At 32.3% G+C, this 17,001-nt stretch overlaps 1 protein-coding gene across 4 annotated transcripts in view; it reads left to right on the top strand.

The window, feature by feature from the left end:
• LOC106645143 (uncharacterized) overlaps positions 1-17,001 on the top strand; it is a 420,078-nt gene that overhangs the window by 100,851 nt on the left and 302,226 nt on the right. For all 4 annotated transcript variants that reach the window (XM_089592349.1, XM_089592350.1, XM_089592346.1 and 1 more), the window contains one exon: positions 1,662-1,851. In XM_089592349.1, coding sequence (XP_089448475.1) covers positions 1,662-1,851 — 190 coding nt within the window. The remainder of the gene's footprint in view (positions 1-1,661; positions 1,852-17,001) is intronic.

Below are 17,001 nucleotides of genomic sequence, written 5' to 3'. Positions count from 1 at the left end.
ATAACTTACTTCCAGCAGTTTTTTATACTTGTTTTTTTTTTGTTATTACTTATGGAGCTCCTTTCAAAATATAGTTATTCAAACAATCCAACAGCAATGAATCGCTGCAATTCCTGATTATAAAATTTTTTGGCATATTGTAATCCAAATAAGATACTAATGTAAGTTGTCATTGTTTCTAAGTATTCAAAAAATATAGCTGCTGACAGTGCTCTGTCATTCCATTACTGTATAGTACTGGGAGAGAAAGAATTACAAGAAATAGAGAGAAATAATGAGAAAAAATGCGTGTCCAAACGTCTGTCTCCTCTGCCTTTTTTTATTACCTTTCCATACGTGTGATGTTGATTTTGGATGTAGTTGCGCGAGTACTTATACATTATGAAGGTTCATCCTTAACCATACTTACATACCTCAGATTCCACTACAGTTTCATCCAGCTGGTCAGTGAAGCACAGTTTTTATAGCGTCAACCTTTTTGCTATGATCCCCCATAACTTCGTTACCAGAGTAAAAACAACCTGAGGTTCTTTTTAAAAAAATAGACTATTCCTGTCAATTCTGAAGTAATGTTTTAAATTTCTGCTTATCACTCCATAATATATTATATTTATTAAACTTTTTTAATCACTTTTCTGGCTTGAGGTAATTGGTGTGGTTGAGTGGTTCTCAAACCAATTAATTTGACAGATAATCGATAATTTTTACCGCAATTATTGTTCACAAAATTTTATTACATCATGTTTGATTTTATAGAAAATGTACTGAGAAAAAAAAACTCTTTTGCAGTATTTTATATTTATTATCACGTCTGTTATTTATGAGATGATCTTATCCTTACCATGTTGCAGAGTCCAACTTTCAAGTTTTATATCTTGAAAATGGTATAGGTCATCTTTTCATAATTTCAACAAATACTGTATAGTATCATTCTAAAGTGATTTTCAAAGCTTAAGACATTTCTGTTTAAAGTCAATTTTTGAACCATCTATTTTAATAACATCAGATGGTGATGTAACTTTTTTGAATTAACTATATCTCCTCTCTTTCCTATGGTCTTTATTTTGGGCTTCTTATATTTAGATTCCTGGACGCCATTACATCCGCATTTAAACTTAATTATTTGTTTTTCATACACTTGGGCTCTCTGCATATACAGTTTCTGCAATGGCCTTTTTTACCTTGCTGTACTATATTTTTTGCACCTCAACATCTCCTATGGCTAAAACATGAGTGCACCGGCAGAAGAAAAATATAGATAGATAGATAGATAGAGAGAGAGAGAGAGAGAGAGAGAGAGAGAGAGAGACAGAGAGAGTGTGATAAAGCATGGCAGCACTGTTTTATCGCACCTGTATAATTGTTACCTTCGCTGAATGCTCTTTCCTACTTTTCATCTTTTAAAACTACCTAAGACTTAATTAATTTTTTCAAAACAGAAACTTTCCTAGTCTTATGTATTTAAAATTTCAGTTGTAAGGCCCTTTTGCTATGTTATTAGACGATTACATACCAATATATTAACACAAAGGCAAAGGCACTTGCCCATACCACTGCTTTCACTCGCATCTACTAACCAAGTCTAAAAACAATGTATATATATATATATATATATATATATATATATATATATATATATACTTAACATACTTTTATTCCAGGATTATCTGAATAGTAAATTTGCTGTAAGTCAATTGAAAAAATCTGGAACTTTTCCTGCAAAAAAGCTGTTTAACAAAAAAGATACTGAAGTATGTACGCCAGAAACAGAATCTATCACAGTTACTAAATCTTCAAAACCAGCAGCAACGTTTAAAGTAAAGGTGCCTACTAAAAAAGCTGCAAGTAAAAGTAAGTGATAAAATTCTACGTACCTTACATGTGAACAGTATGTAGGAAAAATAATAGTTTCTCTTGAACACACGTTATGGTTGATAATTTATAGCTATAAAATATACAATAATTCATAAAATAAGTATACAAAACCGTTACACTTTAAATTAGAGAAAAAAAGTCATACATGATTCTCAGCTTTCTTTATCCTAACTCGTGTTAGTAGTTTGAGGTTAAATGTTTTAGTTTTTACCAATATTTTAGAGAGTATTTAATTTCATGGTAATTTTAAAATTAAAATTGTAGGCAACTTTAGCGTACATGCACTTAAATTTTTACGTATTTTTTTTCTGTCAAACAGAACCTTGAAATTATATTTTTTTATTTTCCATTTTCGTGCCACAAATCAAAACAAAACAAAAGCAAAATTCATTCCTGTAAAGATAATCATTCATGGACTTAGCATGGTAAGGTGAAGGTAGCTATACGGGATAGTTTTCGGTAACCATTTTTTCGATTGATTTTTTGAGGTAGAAAATAAGGTGAAATGTAGCAAATTTTTTTTTTTCAATCTAAATCTGGAATCCTATAGAATTATGAGCAAAAAAATGATGTGCTTATCATTTTTTTAATTCAGATAAAAAGCATTTTCTACGTTGCTTCAGGGAACAGTAGTGAGACACATTGGTTTTAGCATGAACCTATACTGGAACATGAAGGTACCAATATTGGGACAAATCCCAATTATGATGAATAATTAGAATATAAAACAATTTAAGTATCCAAAGAAGTAGTTGGTTAACATATATTTATTTCCATGTACTAAAAGCATTCAAAATTACAAAATAATAATTATATTCTTACATCATAGGATTTATAAAATAGTAATTCATGATGAAAAGTGGCGGACACGAATTAAATATAAGTACAACATTACAGAGTAAACTGTGCGTACACTGCATTCAAGTTTACAAACCCTCAAAATAATAGTAAAGAGATTATACAGGACTGATTCTTATTCTATTTCCACTGAATAACAATATCAAATCATTATATTCACGGCACAAACGTTATAAACAATGTTTAGTATACAATAAAGCTGCTGCAATGAGAAGGAACATAGATTTTTTCGAATAATATTCTTTTTACAAAGCATCAACAAAATAATTCAGAGGTTCTACAGGGATTACTTTAAGCTTATTTAACCTTTCTGTTTTAATGCATGCAGGACCTCTAAATTATAATTGTGAGGCAATTAAATTAATTTTCATTAAGAAAATCTCATTTTCTTGTCATTGAAGCATTTTTATTATAAATAAAGCATTGTTAATAATTTTTGCGCATTTAAATTATCGATAGCATCATGTTCTGCTTAAAAAAAAGAGAAAACAAGCCCCGTAGGACCTCTGAATTATTTTTTTGATGCTTTGTAAAAAGAATATTCTTCGAGAAAATCTATGTTCCTTTTCATTGCAGCAGTTTTATTGTATACTAAACATTGTTTATAACATTTGTGCCGTGAATATAATGATTTGATATTGTTATTCAGTGGAAGTAGAATAAGAATCAGTCCTGTATAATCTCTTTACTATTATTTTGAGGGTTTGTACTTGAATACAGTGTACGCATATTTTACTCTGTAATATTGTATGTTTAATTTGTTTAGTAGAGAATTATAAAATAATTTCCTATGCATATTATTTTTTGGGATTCAAAAGTCGTTAGACACTTTTCTCAGAATTCTTCCATTGCCTACAACATTCAGAGCTTCTATCATTAATTTAATAGTGTAATGCTCTTGCACACCTCTTTTCTTATTTTTTTTTCTTTGTATTTGATAACTTTTTTTTTTATTTCTGGTATCTTTTTTCTTAGGAACCATTTTTTAGATCTAATAACCAATTACTGTAAATAATTAGATCAATAATCAGTATTAAAAACATTTCCACTCATACTTATTTCTACATACTAATATTGTCATACCGATTTTGAGGTTATGTTTTTACTTATCGTTGTTTATTTAATACTCAGGTACTATACGGCTACAATTTCACTATTATTCTACGTTAAACACATATCGATGCATAAAAAACACCATTTAGACAAATATGCATGCAGTAAATAGTTATAACCATTATTAACATTTCATGATAACCGAATACGTCCCACTTAGCCTCTTACTCGAGCAAATCGGCGGTAAACTGGGACGTGTGCTGTCTTCTTGTTCCAGCGTTGGGCACTATATTCAAACATGGGAGACGAATTAAGACACTCTTTTTCATGATGAACAGTTATTATTTATAGCAATACTAAATTACAATTTTATAGAAGAGGTATAGTATGTTTGAAAAAATGTTGACAACATGTTTTAATTTAATTTTTTTATACTTTTATCTAGTTTTTCGCGTTCTCTTCTAATGCATGAAAACTTTCTATATAGTAGGCTGCCCTTACCAAAATTTCTGTGTGATTTTTTTTTAAATTATTTATTTTCTGTGGTGAAATATTTGCATGTTTTCTTATAACTTATAAACTTGAAAATGTCAACCTATTTTTTGTTTCCTATTTATTTTAATGTAGGTACCCAAAAGTAAACAATTTTTGTCTGTCCCAGTATAGGGGTCAGGATTTCGATCTCTCCCAGTATACCTGCGTTTACCTTTTTAAAGTTTGGATTTTTTAAGAATATTTAATATTAAAACTATTGAAAAAATTTCATGTTGTGTAGTGAACAACTAACACTTTTTTTCTATCTAAGACTGTTGAACCAAACTGTTTGTTAAAAAAGGAATTTTAATTAAAAAAAAAAAAATTGTTTTTGCCTTGTAAGGGTGGAAACAACTTACCTTTTCTAGAGACATATAAAATTTTTAGCTAAGAAAACATTCAATCTACGTGTTTATGCAGAAAGAAAAGATTAATTTATTTCATTTATTTATATCGCTAAAAACGCTAATGTCTATTGTATATAAGAATAGTAGAATTTACTTTATTTAATTTATCGATGGCTAAGTATTAAATGCGAGTAATTGAATTTATCAACATTTCCCATCCAACACTCGATTGCTAAGGCAACTCGAACTTTTCAGTAAAATCTATAGTTTGTGGAAACATCGTCATACGTAGCAATTAAAAAAAGGTGCCACCTTGATCGGGACATGATCCTGGAACTCTTTTCTTGCCAGGAAAGTGCCTTACGAATTTTGCCACCGTTGTCTCGGTGACTCCTCTTCTCAATCGCTATACTTCATACTTTTTCGAGCTGCCTTGGCAATCGTGTGTTGGATGGGAAATGTCAATAAATTCAATTACTTGCACCTAATGCGTTATTACTGCATGCGTTATATACATATACATACATATATATATATATAATATCGGTAGAAACTCACGTGAATATGGTATGTTAATACGAAGAAGAAACAATTTTTCTAGAGTGATAGTAACGAAATAGTGTTAAAAATGTATTTTAAAAATGCATTAGTAAATATTTGTTTGATGTTTGCTATTTTTTTTTTTTTTTTTTTTTTTTTTGAGGACTATTCTGTGTTAAAACATTTTTCCCATGTAATAATACATTTTTGACGAAAAACATAAGTAAAAATTGTTTGGATAATAGTAAGTATTATTTATGGCTCACTCATTTTAGATGAAGATCCTTGCTAATGAATAGAGCTAATTTAAGCTAGATTTTTAGGATAATTCTGTAAATAGGTTTTAACGATAATAATAATAATAAAGTAATAATAATAATAATGATAATAATAATAATAATAATAATAATAATAATAATAATAATTAAAATTATATATATCTTACGATAAATAGTCATTTAACTGGGGTTAACCAAAACCCCCCTACAGTGCCTCCATGGCACCCAAAGATCCTAAACTGCTTCTCCATTGCCCTCCCCATAAAATAAGGAAAAATTTGCCTGTTTTCTACCTTATTTAAGTCGGTTCGATGTTGCATTAAGATCTCCTACGGTCATCCACTTAATTTTATTGCCCCCCACAGTCCCCTTTAAGAATATTCCACCATGTAAATAGTTTTTACACTATTTTTAATTGTAAGGTTTTAAGTGTGTTAACTTTTTATGAATTATTATATCGATACAATATCTATTATCCCCACACTGCCCATGAGGCAGAAAGATAATCTTCATAGTTATAAATAATGTTGAAAAATTTTTTTACTTAACTACGTAAATTAGTTTTAAAACTTTTTTAATAATAAGACTTTTAGTGTGTTAGCTCTTTATAAATGATAATAATCATACAATATATAGATCATTTTCACACCGCGCATGAAGCAAATAGATTAACTTAATAGTTGTAACTAATGTTAAAAACTTTTTTTTAATTAATGTGTGGAGTTAATAAGTTATGTAAATTGTTCGAGAAATTAGTTGTTATTCTATTCTGGATTCTAAGGTTTTTGGTGCGTTGATTATAAAAATTATTATGATATGAATATCGTATGTATTAAGTAGCACTACAAACCACGAAGGTGCTTGACTTCTCTGCGCCCGAATTATAATAAATTATTCAAAATTCATACTTAGCCCAGAAAATAAGCCAAAAAATACTATAAAATCTGGAAACGTAGTGGAACCGCTCTGATTTGAAAAAAAACTTTTTTCCCTTAATTCCTTAAGCCCTTACAATCATTCATCACCGCTAACCTCAGCCTTGCTTCGAAAATTGAATACAGGGTGGTGGTTTTAACCTTCTTAAAAGCACCCCCAGTAAAATTTTTTTAATTAGAATTTTGCGTTAAAAGTCGTCTTTCAGGGGTTTTCGAGGTAGCTAATGCTGGATCCGCGGTCTGATTTAAAATAAGGTTATTAACAACTGCTTAAAATTATCCGTAAGGAGTGTTATTTGCAACATTTTTTATTACTGTTAGAATCTAAGTAAATTTATATTGGTTTTAGTTAGTGACATCTACTGTACGGCATACATACGGCTCGTATGGGACACGATGAGAGCAAGAGTATGTATAGTTAGGAGGTATTAGACCGATTATGGCCGTTGTCAGGTACGCACGATCGTGTCGTGTCTCTCTCATTGTCGTAGTAATAACTGTAAAAATCATTATAACACTTTATTCGTTATGTTAAATAAACATATTTATTAGTAAGTCAGTTCTTTTCCTTGTGTTTGCTACCTCACCATACATTTATTTTAGTACCATAGTAGCTGAGTCCGTGGTTGCAGTGTCGTTCGATTTTGGTTTTGATTTTCATGGATTCCTTGGGAGGCCGTGAACTTCAGCGAAGACTCGTGCAAGGATGAAATTAAAAAGTTTAGAAAAGTCGTTAACCCAACGAAAAAAAGCTTAACACAATTGTGTAAAAGAGTGATCACTGACATATTGATTGTTCAAAAAAGAGTCTAGTGAGGAGAGAGAGAAAAAGATAGTGAGAGATCCACGTGCTATAAGTAGCCAATATCGCCGCCGCGTTGCGTAAAGAAGCAGCGAGAGAGACGCTGGCTGCAAAGAGTCAGCAACCGGTCGTTCATCTAGCTAGTCAGGCGCTAGTGCAGCTCTGTTCGAACGAGGCCATTGCTGCAAAACTACGTTTGTCGCGAGAGCTCGAGACCTTTTCCCACTTTGGTTTTCCGGGCGTTCGTTTATCAACGCTACCGCTAAAGGCTTAACGCTTTTAACAATTAGTTTGTTTGTGTTTAGTTTGACGAAGCAAAAGGCGAGACTTTGCTCGTTCGCTAATTAAATACCGTGTCATACGTGGCGGAAAGTCCGCCATTGGCGCGACCTCGTCACATCGAAAACCAACTACTCAGTTCTCATTGAACTAAGTTCATAGGTTACTATATAATCGTAAGAAAAATGCCAAGTGTACCTTGCAGCTATCGAACGGATTTACTAATTAGGATAGTCTGCAAGAAGTGCATTAATATAACTGTAATTTCGTTAATATTAAGAAGTGACTCGATAACTCTAGTGCAGTGGAGTGCAGTTTTCCCTGCGAAGAGTCTAACAAAGAACAATCTCTCGCATATAAATTTAAAAGGACTAATTTTTTGCATGCAAACATTCGGAAAAAAAGCGATATAAAACTTGTACCATTATTCTCTTGTTTTGTGTGTTAATTGAATGAACAAATTTCAGTGACCTTCGAAAGGTGAATGAAGTTTCATTCTCCTACTTGCCCTCACCATTCGGTCCCTATATACATCATCTTCCATTCAGTCCAAAGATCAAAGGCTCAAAAACAAACAAAGTCCTTCGAGCCGGATCGCGAGGCAAGCCATAAAGGAGTCACAGAGTTATACCAAAAAAGCAAGGACGCCATCTTTGCTGCGACGCGCCAGAAGGGAACCGCCGCTTGAGCCGTGAGGAGAGATGCTTCGCGGCAGCCATTTTCGACCACTCCAAAATCACGTCGCCTCGGACGAAGAAGACAAGCCGCGACGTCATCGCCTTACCAAAAGAGCCAACTGTGTGGTGGTAGTGCTCTAGTGGAATTGTGTATAAACCAACGCTGAGTGCTAGTGCGGTAAAGGGAGAGTGCTCCATCGCTCCAGTGTCATCGTTTTAAGTGCTGTTCAAGTCGCCGCTACTCGGTTGCTGCTGCATGGCTGTTGAGCTTCCACGAAACCGTTGCCACTGAGCTATAATTAAATCGACTTGCGAACGTCACTATTGTTCTACTACCTTGCTGCTGCGCTGTAGCTGCATATTTCGTCGAGCGCTGCGACTGCGCTGTTAAAAGCTGTTTGCCAAAAAAACAACAAGCTGATTTTTGAGGAACAGCCTTGTTTGTGAGTACCCAGGAAAGGAGTAAAAGACTTAAAGTTGTCATTTTCAAATTTTTAACTTTGCGTCGATAAAAAATTAAAAATTTTGGATCTTTTAAAAATCATTTTCTTTTTGATAGCAAGTATAAATATCTTTATTATGACTGATAGTATAATAAAAAGAAAATTAATCTAAGAGATCTGTTCACGTTATACTATGTTACAGTTTTCTCTTATATTGCGGACAATCCGTTTAAGCGTTTTCTATCGATGAGATCGTCTGATAATTACATCCCATAACAAGGAGTTGTCGCCTTTATTGTAGGGAGTATGTGAACAATGTTACATCAACTGTCGATGAAAGAGAATATGAAAGACGCACCGTATCTATAATTTACAGTCAACAAATTCAATTGTTTAGAAACTTGATTCGCGTTATTGTAGACTACCGATAGTTAACGAAAAATCAAAAGTTAGAAATTGTTAACGCGACCAAAGTAATTAACGCGTTTAACTCAGTGTATTTGTTGATTTATCCGCGAATTTACCAAACCCGATGATTGATTCTGTTAAATACAAAAGGGCTAAATTGCAAAGCGATTGTTATCAATTTACTTTTATTTCAACTCGATTAACTGAAGAATCTCGATGCCGAGTCGATTCTCGAGCTCACAAGGTCATGGAATTTAATCACACCATTGTTAAACGCTTCGATGCTTTATTAGGTTTGTCTAACTCTTAGAATTATGTTTGAAAAAAAAAAAAAATAAAGTTAATAATTTATTTTGTTTCAATTGAAATTGGTGATAAAACGCAATTTGAACTTACGAATTTATTTATTATTGAATAACTAAACGGTAAATTTTTTGTAAGTTTACGATTTAACATACTAATTTTTGTTATCAAATCTTACGGTCTCGCCTCACTAGAACAATAGAGTAATTTGACTATTATAATTAGTTAATGAGTTAGTTTTGATAGTTGTTTTTCTGTCAAGAGCTCTTCCATTCCCTTTCCCTTCTTTTCTATAGTAACTTTACAATTCCAAATCTATTTTCGCCATAGAGAATTTTATTATAGCACAAATGGCCCTTCAAGGTCCCAATGCCAACGCTTTTGCTAATTTTAAAAAGGTTGGACAACAAAAAATGACAAAGGGATTGGCTCTCGCTTATGTAGATCGATTAAATAAGCGTTATGATAGACTAAAGCAAATTCATAAAAAGATCCTTAGTGCAGAAGATTATGATCCGAAAAATTAATATATTACAAAGGATTTATTTGAGTCTATAAGTGACGATTATTTTGCTTCTAAGGGCGTGGTCAATGATTTCCTTGATCAGCTAGAAACCGCCGCTGCTTTAGATGAATCCGTGCTTAATAGATCTGGACAGCAAAGTATTGTGTTTAGCCCTCCCGCTCAACTACCACGAGTAGAGCTTACTAACTTTTCAGGCGAAGTACAGGATTGGGAACCTTTCAAGGATCTATTTCGATCAATAATACATCGTTGAAACGATAGAACCCCTACTGTCAAATTTCATCATTTGCGAACTCATCTTTCAGGAGAGGCTGCTGATTTAATAAAAAGTTTGCCGATCACTATCGGAAGTTACCAGATAGCTTGGGATAAATTATGTAAGGATTACGGCAGTAAAAGACGTTTAGTTTCTAATTACGCGAGAATGATTTTGTCTTGCAAACCTATGAAGTCAGATTCCCTTCATGAAATTAAGAGAATTCAAGCTGAAATGATAGCGCCACTTGATTCTCTCATTGCTATTGAGTGCAATGTCGGTGAAGCAGATTTATTTATCGAGCTCGTAATTAGTAGGTTTGATGTTGGTACGAAGCGTGACTGGCAGCGATTTCTCGGATTTGATTCTAATCCCTCTGCTTTAGAACAGTTGCGCAATTTTATTTTTAATGAAGCTTTGCTTCTTGAAGGGATGAATGATCATGGTACTTCTAGTTGACAGACAAATAAAACAACTACTGTTCACGCGTCAAGTGAGGACAAGCAGGGATGTATTTTGTGCGAAGAGCCACACCCAATAAAGTCGTGTCCAATTTTCAAAGGAAAAACCGTTGCTGAACGCAAAGAAATCATTTTCAAGTCGCAACGTTGTCTGAATTTTCTAGGATTTCACTATGTCAAGGAATGTTCCTCCAGCAAGCGTTGCAGTAAGTGTAAGTCCAAACATCACTCCTTACTTCACCTAGAAAAGGCTAGTAAATCATCTACCGCTCACCAAGCAAACGCAGAGAGTAGCAATTCGGAAACGGAGGAGGAAGAGGGAGATTCCTCATATGTAAATCAAATAAACAAAAATGAGATCGGCAAAATTTCCAGCTTGTTCCTCTGTACTGCTCGCGTACGCGTCAAGTGTTAGAACCGTGAAGAATTCTTAGTCAGGGCCCTCATTGATCATGGTTCTCACTGTTCTATGGTTTCTTAATCTCTCTGCGACTTGCTGAAATTAAAGTGACATAAAACTAACACTCGACTCATTGGGCCAGGAGAAGTTGTAATTGGAAGACCTAAAGCCTCGGTAATTTTAAAATTTAAACCTCACTTTTCGACAATAACATCGTTCAAAGTTGAAGCCTTCGTACTTCCTCGCTTGTAATCTTATTGTCCTCCGACCAAGCTTTCTATTTCTCTGCCCCTTGAATTCCAAGGTCTTCGTTTAGCTGATCCACAGTTCCTGTCCAACGATCGTATATAGACATTATATTAGGAGCCGCTATTCACGCTGAATTGATCGATGGTACTGTAAAAAAGAGTTTATCGCAAGGAGCTATAGCTACTAGTTCGAAATTAGGATGGTTATTGTCAGGATCCCTCGATACTATTGATCGTGCACTTAATTCTCAAGGTTAATCCTTCCGTGCTTAAATCGCATGTTCTTCAGTGTAGTCTTTTTCTCGCGTCCAGACGAAAACTAAATTAAAAAACACCCCATGATTATATACTAACTCCTCTTCTAGTACGCTGCAAGAAGCTCACGAATACGAAGCTTTTGAAAACAATTTAACATTTCAGATTTTTCGATACTTGTGTATGTATTTATACCGATATAAGTTTTATCTTCACATCGAGATTCACATGTACGTGAATCTAAAGACACCTTTGTAAAAAATTAACATGTAATCATTGTTCTAAGCAGGTCTAACGGCTTTAGTTTTTGGAGTTTTGATAAGGCTTAAAAAAAAGAGGTTTGTGAGCTTTTTTTAAAAAGATTTCGTAAATTTTATATAACAATAACTGTAATTAATTTAAACTTGCTAATTTATTCATGTTTAAAAAAATACTTTGTAATCCAAATATGCATGTCTTACAAACATTAATTAATAAAAAAAAGTTTACTTTTTTCTTAATTTTTTTACGAATATTATAATTAATTCAATCACGAATTGTACAGATTTTTTTAATTTTTTAACTAAAGTAACAATAATTATATTAGTTACTGATTATAATCAACAAAAATGTAGAAAAAATAATAAATTTTAAAATAAAACATAAACGAGTCTTTCATATTCATTAATTGCAAATTACCATGCTCATAAAAGCATTCCTGAGTTTGTATTATTATTTTATACTGGCGTATTATTTTTTACAATTATTTATATAAATGTAAACAAAAACCACTACATAAGTATATTTGATTATATATCTAATTACGAACACAAACGTAAGGTGAGCTTAAATGAATTGTACTTAATCCGGGCTTTAGAAAAAGTCAATATCTTCGTCCAGACTTGGAAAAAATGTAATAGTCTCGACGTGAACTAGAAAAAAATGCATAATTTTCGTCCAGACTCGAGAAAAGGGTATAGTTTTCGTCCGAGCGCGAGAAAAGGTCATAGTCTTCGTCCGAGTGCCAGAAAAGGGCATAGTCTTCGCCGGGTATCCTAAAAGGGCATAGTTTTCGTCTGAAACAACCAAAAGGGCGTAGTTTTCGTCCAGACTGCGGAAAAAGGCATAGTCTTCGTCCAGGCTTCGAAGCAGGGCATAGTCTTCGCCCAGGGCGTCGATATGACAAATATGTTCGAAAAATCAATGACAGGAAAAAAAAAGTTTTACAGAAAATTGGGCTATATAAGTTTTAATTTTCTAAGAACAATGTATGATAAAAAATTACTAGATGGATTACCAGAAAATGTTGAGTCTTACTATTTTAAATGTAAAATTTTTATTGAAAACAAAATGCATAATTTGCCATTGAGAATAATAGAAAAAAGTCAAAGGAAATTTTAGAAGTAATTCATACTGGTTTGAATGGGCCTTATAGTACAACAGGTTTTAATAGAGAGAAATATTTTTTGACTTTTATTGACGACCGTAGCCAAATAGTTAAAGTTGTAATTAAATCAAAGAAAGGTTTATGATTGTTTTGTTGATTTTATTAATACAACGGAAAATATGACTGGAAAAAAGTTAAAATATTAAGATGCAATAATGGTAAATAATAATTAAATATAGATGCTGTAATTTTGTAAGAGAAAAAGGAATTGGGATTGAACCATGCCCACCTTATGATCATAAGTTAAATGGGACGGTAAAAAAATACAACAGTGATATTATGAACAAGTGATTTACAAACTTAACGGGAACTTTGTTGTATATAAGTTCAGGGACAAGACAGAGCTGGTATTAGTTTTTGTGTAAATTATTTAAGTAGTTTCCAAAATAGTTATGATAAGACACATTTTAAATATGCGTTAAGAATTTTGAAATATTTACTTTTGACAAATGATTTAAAATAACTTTATGACAGGGATAAAAGAGGTTATCTTCTTGATTGTTATGTCAATGCTGCTTAGGCTGGTGATTTAGTTGATAGAAAATCTACAACAGGTGATATTATAAGATTAGATGGTAACGTAATTTTCTGAAAATTGAAAAAATAAACAGTGTTACTAAATAATCAACTAAAGCTGAGTATGTTGCGTTACCTAAGAGTGTTAGTGAACTGAATGTGATTCAGAACGTTGTAAGGGATTTGAAAACTGAGTTTAAATAACCTTTTACAACTTATGGAGACGATAGTGGTGCTATACGTACTTCGAAGTACGGTATGTTTTCGAAAAATTCCTAATACATTGAAACACATTATTATTTTGTGAATGATAGTTATGTGATAATCTAATTAATAGAGTAAAAGTTAATTCTAATGAAAATGTCACAGATATTCTAAAAGCCATTAGGATGTTATAAGTTTAAAAAATTTAGAGAAAAGTTAAATACAATATGAATTTAAAGAAACATGTTAAAATATCAGTAAATTCATATTGATTGTAGTTAACAACATCTACTATACGGCATAGTTGCGACTCGTACGGGACAAGATGAAAGCAAGAGTATGTATAGTTAAGAGATATTATACTGATTATGACCGTTGGCAAGTACGCACGCTTGCGTTGTGTTTCTCTCAGTGTCGTGAGAGTAACTGTAAGAATCATTATTAATCTCTGCTCGTTATATTAGATAAACATATTTTTTTGTTAATCCGTTTTCTTGTTGTGTTCCTACCTCACCATACAATTTTTCACTAACAGTTACCATCATGTCTAGGGGTGGCTTTGGAAGGGTTGAAAGTACCCTTATTTAAAATCAGACCTTGAATTTGAAATCAGTGACATCAAAAACCTACGTGAGACGATTTTAGAGGAGAAACATTTTTTGTAACTTAATTTTTTATTTCTATCTCATCTAAGGATGGGTTTAAAAGAGTTTAAACTACCCTTACCCAAATTCAGACCTTGAGATCGGAATCAGTGACTTTAAGAACCCCCGATAAGCGATTTCCAAGGAGAAATATTATTATTAACTTCATTTTTTATTCCTACGACGTCTAGGGGTGGGTTTAAAGAGTTGAAACTACCCTTACTTAAAATCAGACTTCGCATTCAGAATCAGTGACATTGAAAACTCCTAGAAACGATTTTTGAGGAGAAATTTTATTTCTAACTTTACTTTTCATTACTGCCATGTCTAAGAGTGGTTTTAAAAATTTTAAACTACCTTCACTTAAAATCAGACTCTAAATTCAGAATCAGCGACCTTGAAAAGACTCGAAAGACGATTTTTAATACAAAGTTCTTATTAAAAAAAATTTATTTTCCACTGTTTTACTGGGGGTGCTTTTGAGAGCGTTAAAACCACCAGCCTATATTTAATTTTTTAGAGCAAGGCCGAGGTTAGGGGTGATAAATGTTTTCCAAGGTCTAAAGAGTCAAGAAAAATGAGAATTTTTCCAATCAGAGCCGTTCCACCACCCGATTGGAAAGTTAACTGGGATACCCTGTTGGTTCGGTAGGGCCGAGGTTGGCTACCAAGGTAGGGCCTACCCGTGTCATTTACGCGGTGCAATCGTGGCGCGGCCTTGGGCTAAGGTTTCTATCTTCTATCGAACCTTTTCTTGCATTATGAAACTGTGAACAAATATTTCGAAGCAGTGTATTTATAAAAACATCTCAAGGTTAATTGTGGTGATAAATTATTGAAAATGAGTGTGAAACTGAAAGGCTCTTTATATTTAAAGAGATTGACTACCTTCAGCAATTGACAGTCATTTTTTAGCTAGAATTTATGAAGAATTATAATAATTTATAAAAAAAAATTTATGCAAAGTTTTAACAACTCTTATAATTACAAATTTTAATACAATCAACAGTCAGATTTGGACAAAACTGTAGTCAACAGTAAATTAACATCTGCTTTTTTACTATGTTAAGCAATCACGTCGATTAGGTCCTTGTAAAAATAGTTATTGTTGAATAATTGAGTGTAAATACAACTCAATATTAAATTACGGGACATGTGTAAGCATTTTAAAACTAAAAAAGGCACAGTCGGACCTCTCTCTCTCTCTCTCTCTCTCACCCTTCTCCAAATGCAGTCAAAGTCAACCTTCTTAAGAAACCAAAGAGTGAAAAAATGTTATTTTTTAAAAACGCTAAGAACTAAATAATTTTAGTGCAATTAATAAGTAAGGAGTCATGCCATAAAAATAATCAACATCTAGAATTGTATTGCATACGAGTCATTTATTACAAAAGTCTGTCATGTGATAGTACTTAAACTAAAAAAAAATAAGAAAAGTATTTTAAATTCTCTAAATCACATTGTTTTTTTTTTTTCCAATACATGATCCACTCCTTAAGTTAACCACACTTATAGGTTAACTGAGCAACCACGGTAGGGCCGACCTAATACCGCGTAAATTTCTAATGTTAAAGTCCCATTTATGCCAAGGTTGCCAGAAGGTAGGGTAAGTCGGCCGCCAAGGTAGGTCCTACCTTACATTCCTTTAAGCTTTCTAATCAGACACTTTTCTAGATTTTTCGGCTTATTTACTGGGCCCACTTTAATATTTTTTATGGTTAATTTATTCATTTTCCCAATTTTTATTGAACATATATTAACAACAAGCGTTTTTCATTTACGTTTTAATTTAAAATGTTTTTCCGCAGAAAATTATCTATTTTATAATTGATATCACTTTCAAGTTGTACAAATATATCATTAATTGTTCTGCATTGTGATAACGTTACATACAATGATTGGAGGGAAAATGTTGGTTTTTAAATAAAAATCAACAATGTAAAAACTTTGTCCTTGCGAATGATTAATTGTCATGGCAAACGCTGATACTAAAGAAAATTGCATTCTGTATAGTATATATGGTAACGATGAAGAATTCCCTGTATTAATAGTTATTTTTGATATAAAACTGTATTTCCCTTTTTTTTCAGTTTTTACGTCAACTTTAATATCATATTAAATTTATTTTTTTAATTTTTAATCGTGTATCGTTGCACGTACCATTGCATACACTTGAATATCTTTTTAACAAACATATTATTCCAACTTTCAAAGCAAGTTTATGGGGTGAGAAACCTTCCCAAATTCTGTTTAAAAATTCATTTGAAAGTTTTATATAAATGTTTCTGTCAGAATCTTCAATACCTTTGTAAAATGCATGATTTATGCTCTAGCAAGTTGATATATGTATTCCCTTTCAGTTGGTTCAAAATTCTGTTATTTAGGAAATGAGTGTATTTACTATGAGAAGTCAGTATGACTCTATAACGCTTTTCAAATATTTTTAAACACATATCATAGGTTTTCCAATATTTAAGGATTTTTTATGTTTCAGTTCTTCCTTTTCCAATCCTCAATAACAATTAAACAAAATTTAGAACTATCGAACAAATATTTATAGTTGTTTTTAAAATATGAAAAAATTTTTAAGCAATGATAAATCAATAGTCCCAGATATTATAATACTTAAATCATTGTTGTTTATAGCATAAAGAATTTGACGAAAATCTCGTATCTCGTCCTAGAATATTTAATTTGTTTCCACAATGTATGTTTGTATTACACATATCACGC

Source organism: Copidosoma floridanum, unplaced genomic scaffold (genome assembly GCF_036245765.1).
Source record: "Copidosoma floridanum isolate Cflo_tuat_1 unplaced genomic scaffold, Cflo_Japanese_pri ptg000016l, whole genome shotgun sequence".
Lineage (NCBI taxonomy): Eukaryota > Metazoa > Arthropoda > Insecta > Hymenoptera > Encyrtidae > Copidosoma > Copidosoma floridanum.
The sequence above is the reverse complement of the archived record's forward strand: the minus strand, read 5'-3'. Positions and strand labels throughout refer to the sequence as shown.